The sequence below is a fragment of the Scaptodrosophila lebanonensis genome, unplaced genomic scaffold, assembly GCF_003285725.1.
Source record: "Scaptodrosophila lebanonensis strain 11010-0011.00,11010-0021.00 unplaced genomic scaffold, SlebRS2 tig00000043-arrow-pilon, whole genome shotgun sequence".
Lineage (NCBI taxonomy): Eukaryota > Metazoa > Arthropoda > Insecta > Diptera > Drosophilidae > Scaptodrosophila > Scaptodrosophila lebanonensis.
In genome coordinates, this window is record NW_022060545.1 from 10,704,868 (window position 1) to 10,724,807 (window position 19,940).

General features: G+C 36.8%; 2 protein-coding genes across 2 annotated transcripts; both read right to left on the reverse strand.

Moving 5' to 3' along the window:
- Positions 1-4,826: 4,826 nt before the first annotated feature.
- LOC115622873 (eukaryotic translation initiation factor 4E1) lies at positions 4,827-6,227 on the reverse strand. The gene is made up of 5 exons (XM_030516963.1): positions 5,781-6,227; positions 5,647-5,721; positions 5,486-5,585; positions 5,337-5,424; positions 4,827-5,274 (listed from the first exon to the last, which is right to left on the reverse strand). Exons 1-5 carry the CDS (start codon positions 6,041-6,043, stop codon positions 5,114-5,116), a joined length of 687 nt encoding a protein of 228 aa, XP_030372823.1. The 5' UTR covers positions 6,044-6,227; the 3' UTR covers positions 4,827-5,113.
- Positions 6,228-18,065: 11,838 nt separating this feature from the next.
- On the reverse strand, positions 18,066-18,563 carry LOC115623138 (cuticle protein 18.6-like). Its single transcript, XM_030517347.1, has 2 exons — positions 18,552-18,563; positions 18,066-18,479 (listed from the first exon to the last, which is right to left on the reverse strand). The coding sequence occupies exons 1-2, from the start codon at positions 18,561-18,563 to the stop codon at positions 18,066-18,068; spliced, it is 426 nt and encodes a 141-aa protein (XP_030373207.1).
- Between the last annotated feature and the right edge of the window lie 1,377 nt (positions 18,564-19,940).

The following is a 19,940-nucleotide window of genomic DNA, read 5'->3' on the forward strand; positions in this document are numbered from 1 at the left end:
GATTTAATTACTTTTATCAACGCATAATAAGATCAGATAAGATCTTTTTCATGAAGTTCTGGGTTCGAAATATGTCTGGTTTTATGTCATTGTCGATTGCCTTTCAATCAGCACTCAAAGCTGTCAATCAATAGGCGTTCACTTTGCTTCAGAATCTCTATATTTAAGTTTTGTATAGAGCCTCAAGATATTTTCAAGTTTAATCAAAATCTACTTGTATTATGTTTATCATATAGCTGTCATAAGGACGAATCTGCAGTATTACGCAAATCGTCTCACTATATCATATAGAAATGCACACTTCATTTCAGCTGAAATGCTGAAGCGAGATTATCCTGAGTATACTATATAACTAGGAAGCGTATCGAGAATTCGATTTTAATAGTTCTTACGTCTTTCTGTTGTTGGGTTTTATTTGTTGAAATTGCGTAATATACTAAATCCACTCGACATCCACGAGCGTCCATTTCCCCTTCGAGCTGTAAATGAAAAATGCTACATAAATTTTCGACAGTTGGTTGGCAAATCAACGCGTGGGAAAGTAGAAAATGCCAAACCGGCCGTCTGACTGGCTGGCTGGCTAGCTGGCTGCTGTTGTTGATGATGGCGTTGACTGCCTTTCGCCGGTGACGCCAACATCTTTAATCAAAAAATAATTATGAGCGGCAGCAGGGGAAGGTTCGTAGTCCTCTGCCAGGTCCCGAAATTACATTTGAATTATGACAGCAGTGGGCGGCAGCGGCCAAATGAAATTCAAGCGTTCCAAGTTTGTTGTGGGTTCGCCATGCTATCCCTCTTCTTTTTATTTTCTGGGCAAATGAGCTAAGCGAAATTTGAGTGTGAAGTGCGGGTGTAAACGGGGGACGCCAAGAGAAAGCGTACCAGAAAAAAAAAAGTAGTACGAAAAATGCGGCAATTTACGCAACAAAATAAAGTAAGACAACAGCAACGGAGCTCTGAAAATTGTTTTGACGACAAGGACCGTGACAATGTTGTGAGCCAGAAGCTAAAGCAGATACAAGCAGGGAAGCTGACCAAAAAGTTATACGAAAAACAAACAATTAATTTGTTTGCAATGCCAAAGGAAGGGACAACCAACACAGCCAAGCAATTTCGTGCTTGTTGGCAAAGAAAATTTACGTGCCAAAGACAATTGGCAACAGTGGTCGGCGCTGGTCAAACGAACAGACAAGCCATTGAGCACACACACACAGACACACACAAACACACAAACATTTTTAGCATACATACTTGTATGTGGGTCGAGTGAACAATAAACGTATTTCGTCTTAAAAAACATGACATCCATACAAAAAAACATTTCCATTAAGTTGAAAGTTGAAAGAATTTAAGCGAGATTGGATTAAACTTTAATTTAGAAGCTTCAATCGAACGATTTGTGTATTTTAAAATATTCTTTAAAAATAATAATATTTGGTAGAGCCTAACAATTTGTATAGCTTCCCCTCTGCGGTTTCCTTTATATTTCAGCGAGATTGGGTAAAGCTTTCATTTAGAAGCTTCAATCGAACGATTTGTATATTTTAAAATATTCTTTAAAAATAACCATATTTGGTAGAACTTAACAATTTGTGTAGTTTTCTCTCTGCCGTTTCCTTTCTATCACATTCTTACTTTTATATATTTATTTTATTTGTGTAATCTCTATCATAGAATTACAAGTATACGGTTACTTTGAAATTAGTACGCTAATCATTAAATATTTTTTAGATCAATATCTCTACCTTAAAAATACATATTTTATAATGTTTTAAATACATTTCTAATTTAATGTTATACTTATTTGATATATTTTAATTTTAAGAAAATATTTTATAATTTAAATTTCTCTATTCATAGATTATAGAACACCATTATAAAAGGTATTTGTTTTAAGAATCAAAAATGTTTTAAAATTTCTTTTAAATATGAAAATTGTAACTATAAAATTTGTTCAGGAACAAATTAAGGAACTGCCTGTTTTTTAAATTTAAATAGAATGAATTATTACAAAATTTTAGATTGTTGCAAGACCGCATATGAAAAGGTTCGATTGAGAACTCTTACGGTTCCCCCTCGTCACAACAACATACACACAAACACGTAGAGACATGCGTATCTACGAAAAGAGAAAGAAAACGCAGGCAATGAAAATGGTCAAACATTTTACGCTTTTCGTATAATTAAAATGGCAAGCAAGCAAGGACTGAGACAGAAGTTTGGCATTCCCCTGTTAAAGGCTGCTGTACAAGACGGGGTTGGCTTTTTCAATTAAACTTGTATTTAATTTAAAAACCAAAAACCAACAACAACAAGCAACACTTTTGGCTTTATTTGCGAAACCATTTTTGTATTCACTTTTAGCACCTGACAGGACAACAGCGCAACAGCGAACGATGCTTAGCTGAACAAAGTGTTGCAACAGCTTCTTCCCACTCCTCGTGCCACCACCACCTCGAAAACTGCACCCATGCGGCAGTTAACTTTTATGCAGTTTTTTTTAGTGCAGTGCTGCGCTTTGTTGCTAGGCATTTGTTTTTATTAAATTGCACTTTGCTGTGGCAATTGAATGTGATGGTGACTGGCTGACTGGCTGACTGGATGGCTAGCTGACAGCATGTTTGCAGGTTACGAGCAGTCCAAGGAGTAGCCTAGAATTGTCACCTGCTAGCCACAGACTGAACCCAAGAGCTGATTGAGCGCTGTTCGATGGCGAGGAAGGAAGCAAAGCACGTGAGCTGGCGTATCAATAAAAATAACTGCATGCATTCGTTTCGAAATGGAATTTCGTTCATATTAAAACCGAACTATTAAACCGCACTCGAACATATTCTCATACATTTATAGAATGGCTGAAGGACGTGCTCGGTTTGCAGTGCATTCCATTCCACATTGCAAGTGTAGCACGTATTTGTAATTTTGTGAATGACACTTCATAATTCAATAAAACAATAAAAAACAAAAAAACGAAAAACGAAAAAAATACCGTCAAATCCCCTACAAATTACAACAATCAAATCAAAGGCAAGTGCTGGCAGTTAGCCATGTAGGGGAGGCAGTGGGGAAGAAGGACTGCGTTGGATACGTCGTGTAACGTATTTTCATAAATTGGTCACAATTTGCTATACGAAGCATAAACACAAAAGCAACGATATATAAGCACTAAGGGCAGCCACAGGCACGCACACACTCTGACACACACACACACGCACGCTGGCACACAAAAATGGCCAAAATTATAGCGGCAAAGATAATCGCCATAAAGCGGAGCGAGAGCCTCGCATAAGTCTCAGTGGCAGTGGGGATGTCGACGACGGCGACGTGTCTGTAAGCCAAGCCGAGCTAAGCGCGGCACTCAAGTGGCAAAGGGCTGCACACACACACACACACACACACAGACGCACATCAAATAAATTAGAGAAGCGCTTCAGATCCTTACTACGTACACAGAAAATTACTGGCGAATATACTCGCCACGTGACAGAATAGTTTTGAAGGACAGATTTTGAGCCGCCACGTACGCGCTTTCTAATAAGTTCAAATTACAGATGCTCTTCCTTTTGATATACTGGTACTGGTAATAAAGTTTTTAAGTAATGTTGTTACTCTGCGAAAAATATCGTTTGATGAAACAAGTTAATAAAAAGAAAAGCTTTTGAAAATGTTGTTCCTTTTTGAACTATAACAAAAAACTATAGAAACTTCAAGGCAACCCCAAAATAAATAAATATATACTGAGTAACATTATATGTAGTTCGGCCTTGTCGCATATTCCAATATTTTTCGTACAAAAAATTTTCATCAAACTCATGTAAAATAAACAACTTGCGTTTCAAAGTAAAGTGGACTTTTGAAAAATAAGCAGAATTGATATTTTATTCAAAATAATCACCTTCCAGCTCAATATAATGTCCTTCGAAATGATGGATCAAGGCTTTGAATGGTCTCGTCGTTATAACGCTTTTCTTTCATAAACAAAAGCACTTTTCCATCGAAGCCAAATCAGGCGAATAGGGGAAGATTTTTGACAACATAGAAGACACAATTATAGATTGATTCATTAATTAGGAGATATTCAATTCCATTTTGTGGAAATTCGCCAGAGATTTTGACTGATTTTTTATGAATTCCCCCACTTTTTTAATGCATCGTCGGTAATCACAAATTTTGGGTAGCCAACATATTCGTCGTCATTAAAGTCATTCGCAAATCGCGTATACCACTCGTGGACCCGTATCTTGTCTCATCGACTGAAATGTTTCGGAAAAAGGTATACCGATTGATTTTATTATTGTACAGATTGCTCGAAAACAATGCAGCTACCTTTATCAGAATTTATAGCCGAATGTTTTAATCCACAACATCTAAGAACACAAAATCGATAATTCGACTCACCTTGCATCACTATATTTGATTTTTTATTGTCAATGCAATACAAGTCCTATACTATACTATATAATTTTGCCATTGATTAAGCTTTAGTGGAAACATATATGGAACTCTTCAATAAAACGTTACACCATCCATCTGGTTTTGTCAAATCACTGAAATGACTGATATTTTCATGCCGAACTAGGCCTGCATCGTGACTATAACTTGCGGAATAACTTATGCGAATATTATTATTCTGCATAACAATGCCCATCCCTACCGCACACTCACGTACCCCACACACACACACACACACACGCACTGCATGTGTGTGGCATCAAGTACGTGGTCCTTGTACGTGCGTTAGTCCACCGGATTTAGAGATGATGCTGTGGACTGACAACGAGCTTTTAGGGGTCTTTGCCGAAAGTTTTGCCTTTTATGCAATGCTTTCTTTATTCATATTACATATTAGGTAGGTGCTTTACATATGTGTTGTACATGTAGTGTGCATGTGTTCTAGATAGATGTGTGTAAGTTAGCTCACAGCAAGAGTCATAAAACAATACATAATTATGCATTATAAATATATATAAGTACTAACGATCGTATATGCTAATTTCTAGACATTTATAAAACGAAGAACTAAGCATTTACGAACGCCGTAGAGCAAACCTAACCTAATCTCTGTAAATCCGATCTATGATCGGTATATGTTATGGTCCGTCCGACCACACACACTTTAAATAACATATATGGCATTCACATTCGGGCCATGCTGGACCATGGCATCCTTGTGTACCTGGTACTGGATTTTCATATCGCCCAGTTGGAGCAGCTCCTTCATCTTATGGCCAATGGCAAGCACAGCCTGCTGATTGCGCGAATCCTTGGTCCAAAGGGCTACATTAGACGGGCAAGAGAGATTTAGAGTTGATGGCAAAACCTCTTTTGCTATCACTTACATATCTTATTGGCTTTGTTGCGCACATTGATGACCACACCGCAAATCTGCTCCGAGTAATCAAAGCACTCGCCAATCATGCACAAAAGCTGAAAAAGTTGCAAGTTTCAACTCAAATATTAGAGAACAACATAATTTCTTCTTACTAACCAAATCATGCCACATTTTGTCGATGAAACTTTTGGAAGCCTTATCTAAAATCATTATCCAACGTCCACCCTCCTTATTAGCCTCATCCTCCCACATGGGACTGCAGTAAGGTAGAATTTATTATAGCAGAGAAATTGAGAACGTTCGTACCTACGACCTACCGTATGCCCTCCTTGAAGACCATATAATCATTGAATATCTTCAAGTCAGATGGTGGCTTTATAAAGTAGTAGACGCTGCATGAAAATAATTATGCTAATCAGATGCGAAGATGTGAACTGCTATTCACACTTACCTAAAGAAGTCTTCGACCGTATTGAAGCTGGTCACATCGCTCAACATATCGGTCCAGCACTTGGTGCGATCGTTCTCCCAATGCCACAGAGTCCAGTTATGCTCCAAGGGATGCTTGAAACACAACTCGTAATCAATTAAACGCATGACGCGATTAAACGAAGGCTGCAGCTCCATGCCGTGCTCCTCGGCAACATCGGCCCCTCCATAGACCATCAGCGCGTTCTGAGCGGGCCCGTAAGTCTCGTAGCCGGTATAAACCATGTTGTACTTGACTAGCGTGTACGATTTACTTTCCTGTCTGTTTTGTATAAGCTTTTCCTTTTTTTGCTACGCTTTTACGCGTTTTTCGTTTCTAGTTTATGATTTTTTTATTTTTTGTGTGCTTAACACGGACAGCCTATATGATATTTGTGTGCTGCTCAAATGAAGTTTGGTTCGTAAAGCTGATATACATGTAATGACAACGCACAATATTACCTTAGACAGCAATCTCAAAGGCGTTAGTTGTTCTTCATAAACTTTCAGACAGTGTTGAACAGTCTCTAAGGTACAGCGTTGCCAGATGCAATTCCGAGCACAAGTGCTTAAAAAATAATACTCCAAGTCCCGCACACCTAGAAATACGTTTTATAGTTAGTGCCCGCCCTTGATTTAAAAATATATACATATGAACATTTGTTATAAGAATAATGAAATACTAAGAACAAAGTTATATCAAGTATACAAAAAACGATCAGCATATGTTTAAATTAAGGTATGCCTTGTTCTGTCCAAGACTTTGAATAATCAAGTGCTCGTGGGTAATACATTCACACCAGGGAAAACTGTTTGAATCAAATCATTTTGAAAGTATATACATACATACATATTTTCGGGCGTCTATAAGGAACCCTATCAGTGCTTTCTTACAATGCATTATTTCGGGGTATTCCCCTAATTGTTATTGGTTAAAGCACGTGTATTTTGAAAATGGAAAAAAAAACCTTTGTAAAATATGCATTAGCTGGTAAAATTTAAATACATTTTTTAATTTCATGTGCTGATTAAATCGAAACCACGTGAGGAAATAATATTAATATGTAATATTACGGTCACTCTGATCACTAAAAACATCGATACCCATGAAACCAGCAGCTGACTGCAAAAATTAATTATGTACGTATGTATGTACTTTGCTATCGTTTGGCATCGCAGTGTGAACTTTTGATCTTTGCTTAGAAACTAAAAAAAGTCAGACCATTGAGAGCTGTCAAAAATTTAATTACAGAACGGAACTGATTCTATGTAATTCATATTAAAGGATATACTATGCAAAATATGTTGAGAGAGATTGGGAATATGACGGACAGTATAATTTCTTTGTTTTAGTTTAAACGAATTTCAAATTATCTTAAAGTATGAAAAAAGTTGCTACTCCTGGATGAAGTAGCTAATACTGAATAAGATAGTTCTTATCTTCCAGACCTTTAAGTATATAATCATATAAAAATGATATACAATGTACATAGTGGACTTACATGTATGTATGTATGTACATAGTGGAACAAATTTTAGATTAGCTGGGATTCTCAAAAATGTTTGATAAATATTGTACTGCATTGTATGCATACGGAAAAACTGCCTTAATGGCTTTCATCCGGCCACATCTCTTGGGCGGGCATTTTTTCTAGAACTTTCTTTAGGTGTATTAAGTATTTTAGTATTACCTTATGTGGACAGTCCTCTTCAACGGACAAAAGTTGCCCGTCGGTGAGAGAGTTTACACAATATACAATTTATGTATACTACTTCCAATTATTACTTTAGTTTTAAGAACTTATATGGTAATAAATTGTGTACAAATTGTTTCAATTACTTATCTTTAACCATTTTAATCAACAAAAAAATAGAGCAAGTGTAGTATGAATCCAATATTTCTGTATGATATAATAAAAACAATTCCAAAAACTAATTCTTAAACAAAACAAGCTACAAGCTACGGGTATATACAACATATTACGCCCAATCTATTATTTTACTTTTCTGCATATTATATGGGGAAATTTGGTAAAACTTTGGTAGAACCAATTGTTTTTAGCCAAAATAAAATCTGGTATGCGATTATGCAACACATTTCACAGATTCTAATATTACGGTCAATCTTTTCTCTATATTCTGCGAAGCAAAGTGTATAAATTTAGAAAAGCCAAAATTATCTTACTACTACTATTAACTTAACTAACTAATACTTTACATCAGGAAATGCCACCGATTTTTTAATAGCTCTATATACTTGTATTAATAGTTTTCTTAGATCAATTTAACTTTACGATGCAGCTGCTTATCCCTCTGGCAAACTTGAAGACAAATTCAGACATTGAAGAGCGAAATCGAGGACATACATTTGGCAGGATGCACAGGCGTCTTGTCTTGACATTTCCACTCTCTCCTTCACCGCCACTGGCGACATCCCCAGCACACTACTTCGGGGTCTATCAATTGAAATGTCACGCTAATAAAATAAAATGCCAGCCAGTATACGATAAATGCTTGAAAATAATAAAATGTGACTCAAATGAGCGAACGCGACAAGCAAAGCCAGCCGGAGTCGACAACATGTCCTGGCACCGAGAATCTGCCACAACTCCCCTCCATTACTTGGCACAGTTCGCCATCGTATGGGTGTGTGTGTGCGTGTGTGTGTGTGTGTGCAACAGTTTGGCTGCCTGCAGTCAATAATCGAAATCGACTCTGGCTTGCGGCAATAAAAATTTGTCTTCGCTGCTTAAGTTCAGCGCCTTGTTGCACAGACACTCCGATTGCACCCTGCCACGTCCACGTCCCCTCCTTCTCCTCCTTCGCCTGCCTTTCCTGCTCCTTTCTCACTTACATAGATGGCGTTGTAGATAACAAAGTATGTCTATGTGTGTGTGTGCGCGCGCTCTCAGTTTTGTAAGTAGCTTTGGGGTCCTTGTAATGTGCACCATTTGTTGTTTGGCGTGTAGAAAGTGCCACCAAAGCCACTGCGGCTTCTTTGCCGTGGCCACCAACCATTCTTTGTGAGTCGCCCGCCTGCTCCTCGCCTCTTGGCTCGCAGCCCTTGCCTGCTGGCTGTTGGCTGTTGGCTGCAGCTCGCCTCCTGTCTGGCTTACGTGTGAGTTATGCTGGCCAAGTTGGAACAAAAGTGTTGGCAACGTTGCCGACTGGCAGCAAATAAGTTTGCTACTTCAATTTACTTAAAAATTCTATTTATTTTTCGACTTAAGAAGCAGCCACAGTCGCAGTGGCAGTGGCAGGTGCACCGGTCGCTCAGGCAACTTCTTCAACTAAGTATGGCTCAGAAAATGCGGCTGTTTAATTTTTCACTTTAAAAATATTATGGCAGCGACTTTAATGCGCTTAAAGGATATTTTCGGAATATGCATTTGCATTTTCTACACAAATCTAGCGAATCTCTTATTTAAATTAATGGAAATGGTGCTTTTTATCGGCTGAAAAGTATGTATTTCCGGATCATTTTGTTGCCAAAGTAGAAAGATTTTGATAAAAACCAGTTATTAAATGCCTTCTTATCCTAGCTTTTAGCTACATTTTAGCATTAGCAGATTGCCCAACATTTTTTATAAAATTATTAAACAACTCTTGTTTAGTCAAAAATATTTACAAAAGTTAAATAAAAGCCTGATTGTAAACTCTATAACTATAATTCTTTTATAGCTAATTTAATTAATAAGTAATGAAATTTTTATGTTTTTTAAGAACAAAGCTATACGAGTATTTAATTACATTACTAGCATACTTATATTTCGAATAAATTTATAAAAGTCTTAAGATATCTTAAATGTTGTCCTGCTTTCGAGCCATGTTAGAACCACGCTAATTCTTAAACAAAAACCAGAAAGGAATGCTAAAGTCGAGCGGACTCAAAAAAAAATCGAGGTCCAGTCCAATGAGACATTCATCAAATTACTACTATTAATCTACTAATCTACTCTAAATCTACTAGTTCTATAGCTGCCATAAGAATAGCTCCATAAGGAAATTCGAGTATTAATCTGTTAAATGAAAAACATGACTCAAGATAATATAAATAAAATAAGTATCATTAACAACATATGTCTTTGTTTCTGCATTTGAATGCGCGACAAACATCTACAGATATCACTAACATTCAATTTCCATAATGTAGTTCCAAAGCGCACTAAGCTAGAGCTTAGAAGAGCAAAAGAAAGTTAAGTTTAAAATTGTACAAGTATTCCATTTTTTTGTACAGCCAGCGACTTGACGTATACGTTATATTTGAAAAGTGCTTGGCACCTTAGAGCATCAGCTGAAATATACGTACATGGTCAGTAAATCTTGTAAAATATTGTAATGTTGCTAACACACATACACACACCCACATACTGAGGACATGCGACATGGCGTTGTAACAAGGATTCTGCCACATGAACATGAAGAGGAGGCAACAGATATAGTACTATACGTATGAGTACATATCGCCCGAGTCTCAAAGTCTGAGCTGAGAAGCAGCTTAAGCGCTTTGAGTGCCATGCTGATGCTGATGGTCGGCAGAAAAAACGCCCACAGAATCCCAAACGAGCGCGTAAATAGAGCAACAAATAAGCTAAGACAACGATGGTGCTAACTGAAGGAACTGCTCGTAAAGGAGTTCCTGACGGCACCGAGGACATCGTCAACTTGAGCAGCTCAGTGCAGACAAGCGCACACTACAAGAAATGAAAATGATTTGAGGCATTATGGGTTCGCTGCTTCATTTTCTTCCTCTTCTGTTGATTCGTTTTTTTTTTTTTTTTTTTTTTGGCTACAAAATTGCTTTCTTGTCGGCAACGACGACGATGCTTATTGTAAAAGATTTCATGGTGCTTACTCACCTTTTTCTTGCATGGAGTAGGGCTGAGCTGAGATGAGATGAGATGAGCAGAGCAGAGCAGAGCAGAGTGTTGCTTTGCGTTGAAAGCGCACAAAGCACGCGATGATGTGCGAGGCATCGTACATTTTCCAGCTGAAGGCGGAAAGTTGGGTAAGGTGCTTCCAGTGGTGGTGGCGGTGGTGGTGTCGGTGTCGGTGTTAGCTTCAGCGGCACACATAAAACAATAAAAAGCAATGGCGGCAAGGTGGTAGCCTTACTGTCTTCCTGTCTGTCCTCTGTCTGCCTGTCGCTTTGTCTGTGTTTGTGTCTGTTTGTCTGTTCCGACAGCCGCAAGAAAAAGCATTAAACGCAAAGCGTTGACGAGCGTTGGGAGCAAGTCAAAGGCACCACACACACAGAGAAGCATACGCTCTAACAAGGACGAGCAAGGATTCCGAATGGTCGTAGGTGCGGACGTGCAGACAAAACGACGACGACACATCCTGAAAATGCCGCACCTTGAGGCCAACTGACAAAAGCTTCCCGCCACCGGCCGTCAGCACCTTTTTGGCACACGGACGTCTGTATAATCTTGGAGATGGAGATAGAGGCAAACAACGCTCCCAACACCAGACACTTAAGACAGAAACTGCGATTATTTACAGATCTCATTAAAGTCGGTTTAAGCGGGAGTTGGAGACATCAAGATCCAAAATAACTAACTATATCAAGCATTTTATCACTTCATCCTCATTTCTGCTTAATGCTTTTTTAATTCATTACTCTGCTTATAAACTAAACATCAAATTTTAGTTTTCCCCGCTAATTAAAACAAAATTAAAACTTCACAATAACTGGCCATAGCCTATGAATATTTCAATAACTCCTGAAGTACCTCAAGTATATCCAGCCATTTACAATTTTACTGAACTCTTTCTTTTATTTAATTTTTTGTCACATCACGCCTCACGACCATCGCTCATCTCTAGGTTAGAAGCAAAAATATTGTGTTAAATGCTTTTGTGCTCTGGACGGTGGCTCAAGGCGTTGCCGACGACCCAAACCACGGGCTAGGATGCGGTAAGGATCCGTCGCACAAGAAGAAACAGCAACAGCAGCAGGTGAAAGTCATTTCACGCTGTTGTAGCGCAAAAGATTAAAATAATAGCAGCGCGTAAATTAAACACAACGCTGCCACTGGCAGCAGCATCCAAGTGGATGTGAATGTGGAAGTGGATGTGGAAGTGGAAAGATGTAGGCGCACCAATTGAGGCACATCCTTTTGTTTTGACTTGGTCGGTGTGCGTAATGGTGTGCGGTTATATGGCTATGGTGTGTGCGGTTGCGGTCTCTGTGCAAAGGTGTGTGTGTGTGTGTGTGTTAAGACGCTTAGCAGCAATACTCACGGCAGTCGCTGCAACATGGCGTTGTCAGCACTTCATTTTAGCCAACATGCAACGTGCTTCACTTAATGCTACTGCCAGCAGCATGCAACACCCATACACACCCCTAATACCCACACACACACACGCACACTCACACTCACCTACAACTACAAAGGTAAATGCATTGGGCGCCTTCCTGTTACATTTCATTTTGATGCACTTTCAGGCGACAACAAAATCGCATTTGTTTTCTTTCTTTCATTTGAAAATACTCACAAGTGAAGCTGAATCCGTTTTCACACGATTTATTTATTATTTATTGACGACACAGAAAATATTTTATTTTTCTATATTTTTTCGAAATTTGTTTTAATAGCAAGCACTGTGCTCTTCCTACCTAATGTGAGAGTTGATGCCGAGGAAAGTATTCAAATCTGTTTGAATTGAAATTGCTCGTAACAAATGTGATGCTCCACTAATCATTTCATCGATATGTATTTAGTCGTTCGTTTAAACAAATTGTTATTAAATATTTAACAAATATTAAATATATAATATATATAGAAATATTAAATACATTGAAAAGTAATTAAGAGTAAAACAAAAATAGTAATTGCATTGAAAATGTTGAGAAAATATACATTTTTTTTGTTTTTAATTTTTCTTATTATATTATTATTTTATTATAAAGATCAAAGAAACAAAAAATTAAAGTTCAAGATATATGTTTAACATGGGTTAAACTGATATCATTCTAGTTTTTTACAAATACTGCGTACAATTAAATATTGATCTGTCAGTTAAATACGAGTATATTCTTCTACAAAAACTCCTAGTCATAATAATTAAGTACAATTTGATTAAAATAAAAATTGTTAATTATTTATTATATGAACTACATTTTAATTTAATACATGCATACTTGTATGTATTTTTGTAATTGACAGGAAATAAACAACTTATGTTTACAAATAAATAGAAATAAAATATATGTTTAAACATTGGAAATTATACTTTTTTTCTTTATATTCGAATGTTTTAAAAGTAAAAGGAATAGATTTCAAATTTTTATCCAAAAAATCCAATTCATTAATGAATTTATATATGTTTGTACGATTATATTTGGATAGGAAACAATCATTTGTTTGTGTTTACTTCTAACTTCTTGGACTCTATCGATAAGTAATATTTGTTATTTGAAAACAAAATTAATAAATGTTTAAACTATATACCCGATTGAATTACTTGCTTCAAAAATATGTAGACAACTAATTCTGACTTAGTGTTTGCCTAAAGTTGGCCAGATTGACGTCTTGTTGGCCAACTCATAACTAAAATGTACGAGAATGTTCCAAAATATGACATAATTCCAATATTGGAAAGTCACGAAAAAAAAAACGGTTAGATAGGTGAGAAATGAAACATTAAATTAAATTATGGAATGAATTTTGAAATGATTTGCTTTCAAACATACTTGTTTTATATTTTTCGAGTTGAGCAGTAGACTTCGGTCAAAGAGTATAGGACAAGCTCGATCTGGTACTTTGAAATGTTGTGGGGTGTACCAATTGCATTTTTGTTTCGCATAATGCTTGGTCTTCGCTCTGCACGCGTCGCTCGTTGCTCATTGCTGGGAGTAGTATGATCTGCTGTTGAGGGTATTCGCGGTCCGCCCACCCTCTTAGTGCTTTCTGTTAGCCAGCTTTCAGCTTTTGTTGTTGCCGCCGTGTATACCTTATACATACACACATACTTTGCTTTTGTTCGATGAAACGTAAAAATAGCAACAAGCAACCAAAACTCATTTTTAGACAATACCGCATAATTCCAATGGATGAGCAGGTGGGTTCGAAAAGGTGTGTGGATGCGCTTGCGGTTGCGTCTTCTTTCCTATTTTTTTTTTTATTTTTTTTTTCGTTTGTTTGTAATGAGGTATTTCCTCTTCGGTTTGGCGCATTTCTGCTGCTCACATTGTTGCTGTTTGCTTCCCTTTGCCTTCACCATATTGTTGGAGTTGTTGTGCAGGTGTGCTGTGCGAAAGCTCGACTTGTGTTTACATTTCATTGCGTCTTTTCATCTGCAGAATAAACCGCAAGGAACTTACCAACAGCTTCGCCTTTACGATGAAATGAAAGTACAGCCAGCTGGGGTGCAAAGTCTAGAAGCCACAACATTTACTGAAGCACAAAATTCGTTGTAATCTGCCAGAGGCAACACATATGTACGAGTATGTATGTATGTATGTATGTATATGTGCGGAGGAGAACTCTGATGGATGCAAAACTTTAAGGTAGCCGCCAGAGGGGTCGTCTGCCTAAACTTTTAACCCTTTTCTGTTTGCTTTAACATGAGAAACCTCGCACACACAATCACACAAACATGTGTGTGTTTGTGTGTGTGCCAGTGTTGTTGGTCATTTACGCCCATTTAGCCACATTTAACAAAGTCAACAATAAAGTCAAAAAGTTGTTGCCCAACCAGCCATTCACGACCACAACGGCCGTTGGTCGTTGGGCAAGGTAGCCCAACAATCCTACAGGGAGGTCCTGTGATTGTGGTTTGGGGCGCTCTTCTGGGCACACGGCCAAACGATAATTGGCAAAGTTTTTGGTAACTGATGCTGCTATTTCCCCTTTCCCCCTTCTCCACTTCCTATGTTCGCTGTTGCTGCCTGCCTGCTTGCCATCGAAGCTTATAGTTTATCAAACAAAAATTTGCACTCTTGAAGCGCCAGTGCCAGCACGCTTTTATCAGTTTATCAACAAGTAGTTCGAGTCAGTCAGTCAGTCAGTCAGGCACGTTGTAGGCCAAAACTTTTCACAACTTTTGATAAAATACAAGCAAGGCAACCTTTTGGCAACCTCCGATGCCTCGCTGCCTGACTAACGCTTTGAATTTATTAAGGGACATCAATCGAGTTGGTAGGCGTGGTAGCGGCAACTTTTCAAAATGTTACTCCTCATCGAACAGTTTGTTTAAAAGCTCGCTTTCGGACCGTATTAGGTCTTGAAGCTGTCATCGGTTTGGCTTGCTTGTCAACGCCAACACAGGTGTCAATTTCAATTTAGAATCTGCAGGCATTGAGCTTAGAGATGCCTCTAAGTTCGATTATTTTTTGAAGCAAGGAAATCTATAAAGCTACCAATTTTCAAACACTATTCTTATAGACTTCACAAAATTATTTTTGCTTTATTTATAACAAAAAAAAACTATTTTGGGAAATTTTTGTAAATATTCAAAAAGTAATCAAATACTAACAGTTTTACTAAGCTTTATGAAAGAAATACATACTAAATATAAATATATTAGATGTGTACTTGTATATATAAAATAATGAATATTCAAAATTAATACTTACTTTTCTTTATATGAACTACAAATGTTATAATAAGTACATACGAAAAAATTATAGCATCCATTTACTTAAAAGTATACCCTAACATGAAATTATGGAATATTCGGAGGCTTAAACACTTAATCTTTCTTACTTGATCGGAATGTTGATACGAAATAAACACAATTGTTTACAATTAAATCTTCAATATATCTTCGCTTAACAAAAAGACACTAAAGGCAAAAAAAATTAAATTCTGACATTTACGACTGTTTTTGTAAGCTTATGAACTAAAAAGTAACGATACTCGAATAGATTGTTCATAAGCAATAATTTCAATTGTTTAGAATTAAACATGTTTATACATCTTTTATTAAAAGTGCCTTTTTGTTTATTCAAATAAAATAATCATATTTTAAGCAGCCCCTAACAAATATTTAAAAAAAACATCAATTTATTAAAAATTTTCAAGTTCAATATTTGCAAACAGATGCAGACTGATACTATTAAATTAAATCATAAAATTGCAAACCGATTATTAGAATTTAATGCCATAACTTATGGAAATAACATTACTATAGTTTTTAAATTTTTATTAAATAGAACTCAATAAATCTCTTCCTTTTAAACTGTCTCCAAGTGAACTCAATTGACTCAATTGAGATCAAAATATTCAATATTAACTGAATGCGTCTTAACTTGAAACTTTTTAAATCTCTTCTATTAATGTAAGGTACTTAATGCTATAAAGAAATACAAAGATTATTAATGTAGCTTAAATAATCCTCTCCAATAATATTTAATTAATAAATAAATATCTTCTATAACAACTGTCAACTCAATTCAAATTAAATCTAACTGCCAATCTTAACTTAATGTTTATGTAGTTTTGTTTATGTGTTCAACATAAGATATTGCATAATTTTGCAAGTTGATAAGTTATTAATATTTATTGGCTTTTCAGTTTAAATATTGTTCAAAGTCCATCTCTATGCGCTATTTATTGACTGTAATAAGTCAACGTTGTCTGCTCAGACGCTTGTCACTCTTGATGTATGTTTGCCGACGGCTTCTATATAGATTGTGACTCCAGATTGATTTTGGCTAATGGATGCTGTTAGTCGTGTCAGCGCGTGGCGCTATTTTCAATATTAACATATACTTGTACATACATTGGTGGATTGTGGCGTTGTGGTTTTTGTGGTTTTCGGGGGCGTCTATCAACATGACTTGTACGTACATATATAGTGTATGTGTGTGTGTGTGTGCCACAATTTAAGCTCAAGCAAGCGCAACCTTGTGGTTCATTGCACAAACATAAATGCATATACCAGCCAGGACAATAATGCAAACTCATATATAATACATGCAGATATATATCGCTCCCCCGCCGCCCTACACAAACACCTTTGGACAAGCGATACGCATCTTAGCCCGTAATTGAAATTCAGCCAACAATCGCTCGCTTATGAGGCCATTATATAGCCCCTTTATGCCACATACCTACAAGTACATACATACATACGTATGTAAGTGTATATGTATGTTCGAATGTTTGTATGCTTGTGTTCGGGCCATCGGAGTTGGCGCTCGCAATAGTTGAAATTGTTAAATGCTACTAATTGAGCAGCTGAAATATGCGAATCGCTCGCCTCGCATTCCAAATAAGCAAATAAATGCTACACCGAAAGAAATAATCGCCATCGATATCTCCACAGTTGAATAAGAGGGGATTATTTTACTACTGCTTGAAAATAGTCTCACAATATGGGCTATTGTTGGTTTTAAATCTGATGCACATCTGCCATATAAAAAGTATTTAATTTACGAGTCTTGAATACGCCGTCTCCGCCCTTCGACTAACACAAACGTATCATAAGTATAGGATACTCATAATGCATCAAATTTGGTCAAATTTAGAATATATCATAAATACCAAATATTGCTCTCGATATTGGAAAAAACTAATAACTAATAATTCGATTTGTACTCCGCCATCGTTGGCAGCTATATGATACAATTTCTCTTTAGTTATACGAGTACATCATTTTTAAACAAAAAAGCTATCCAACTGCAAGTGATTTTGGCACCAATCGATTCACATTCATTCATTCTACCCTTTAATAGGAATTCCTTATTAGGCAGAGGCTTACTTTTTGTAGACTGCAGCTTGTAATCAGCGTTTCGAGAAGCGTCCAGGTAAAAGAAATTAAAGGAATGAAACAATTGAACAAACTAAAGGCCTTAAACCACTGAACAACCAAAGGAACCAAAAGACAAAACAAACTAAATGAACTAAAACAACTATTAGTTAATTTCTCGTTACTAAATATTTTCGTATATTTCGCAATTTAATGTCTTCCCATTTTTAATTAGATAAGTCTGATGTCTCATCTTGTCTTGGACAACTATGGAACTATGTGCACTTGCTTTCGAACCTCCTTAGCTGATCTGCAGTGGACTTGTTTAAGTTTCTATTCAATCAGCATTAAAACAATCTTTTTAGACACATCTTTTTAGACATTTCAACAAAGCTGTAATCTTAAAGTTTTGCATCTGTTTTTTGTTTGTTTGTTGTGTATCCAAAAATTTCATATAAAAAACTTAAGATTTTATTTTTCAAACATATAAATCACAAGAAGATAGGAAATAAAATAAATGCCAGACCATATCAACTAGAATATGGCGCATTATTTCGAGCGCGTGTCAGGCTTACTTCTTCAGCAGCAGAGGGGCGGCAGCGGCGGCAAAGGGGCGTGCCACATAAGGCGCGCTGTAGGCCAGGGGGGCGGTGTAGGCAGAGGCATATGGGGATGCATAGGCAGCGGCATAAGGCGATGCATAGGCAGCGGGCGCGAAGGGAGCGGTGTAGGCGGCGGACACTGGAGCAGCGTAGGCGGCCAGGCGGGCAGGAGCGATGGGGGCGGTGTAGGCAGCTGGGAAGGCGGCGCTGTGGGCGATGGTGTGGGCGGTATAGCTAGAGGCATAAGGCGCCACATAGGCAGCGCTGCCGACCACAGCGGGTGCGGTGTAGGCCAGAGGAGCGGCAGCAGCCAGAGGAGCAGCGGCCAGGATGCCAGGCTTGGCGGCGGCGACGGCAACCATAGCGAAGAAGCAGACAGCAACCTGTAAGAGAAATAAAAAAATTCCTCGCTTAAATATTTGATCAGGCAGGTGGAGAAATATTCGTATACTTACGAATTTGAACATCTTGAGGAGTGTTGGTTTAGTTTGGTTTCTTGACTTTGATGGCCAGTTGATTTGTGTGTGCCAATGAAGTGTGGGCCATGCGCTTTTATACCGATTACCACTTACACTTTTTTCGGCAGCCAGCTGCCAGAAATACCTCAGACTCAATTATTTATGCGCGGCACGCGTCACCATTGTTGTTGCTATGTGGCCAAGTCAACGACTGACGGCTGACGTGGCGCATGCGCAATTCTTGGCTCGACTAGCCATATCGATATTTTAGCCGTTTTATGTCTGTCTACACCATTCGCTTCTTCGGACCGCTGGCCCCTGCCTGGTGCGTGCCTGAGCGTCCGTTATTTTGTCCATGACCTTGAAATGCAGTTTGTTGAATACAGTTTATGGCTACATAAATGGATCTTGGGTATAACCGCACCACTGTGCACAGAAGTCGAACAGTAGTCGCAGCCTAAGGTTACAATTTTCGATGTGCTGTGTGTACATTTTTATAATCACGAACTAGCAATCTAAATCATCAACTCAAAAGGTGATTATGAATGTCATAAGCCTCAAAACTGTAGCAAGTTTTAAAAATATTTTAATGAAAAATATTTAAATACATATTTGTTAGTATTAATCGTAAAGGCAAAACAAAAATGCATTGAATCAAGAAAAAAGTTGAATTGAAAATAAGTAAATAATTAAAGTCGTACCAGAGAAAGTTAGAAAGAAATATTTATTTTTATATGCATATAGTAGTATATTTTTTTTTTGAACGGGATTCAATTATCACTTGAACTGAGTGAATGAAATTTAAAATTCCGGAATAGAAATAAATAGAACTAAGTATAATTAAATAGAACTGAATAAAGTAAATGTTAAAAATGTTAATATATTATAAATAGAGATTAATATAATAAAAAAAATTATGTAAAAATAAATTAAGGAAATTTAATAAAATTTAAAAAAAAAAAATTTAAACTCTTCAGTTGACATATAAAATGATTTCCTTTAAGGAAAGAGTCAGTTAGACTTAAAAATGAAACATAATTATAAATATTAATATTAAGAAGAAGCATAGAACAGAATTCATCTAATTAATGAAATAAAAGTAGATAAACAAGAATTACAAATGAACCTAAACTTAATAGAATGACATAGAATTAAATACAATTTTAAGGAATTTTTAAGAATTATGAAATTAAAAATATAGATCTACTAAGATTCAGCTGAATATTATTAAATAATTTTGGAACTCAATTTATTTAAATTAATTTAAAGAATATTATTATGAAAAAACTACAGACTTCCACAAAAATGTCTTTCATTTTTATTAATTATTTAAACCCATATTATTCTAGATTTCAAATTTTATCATATCCTTTTGGGATATTATTG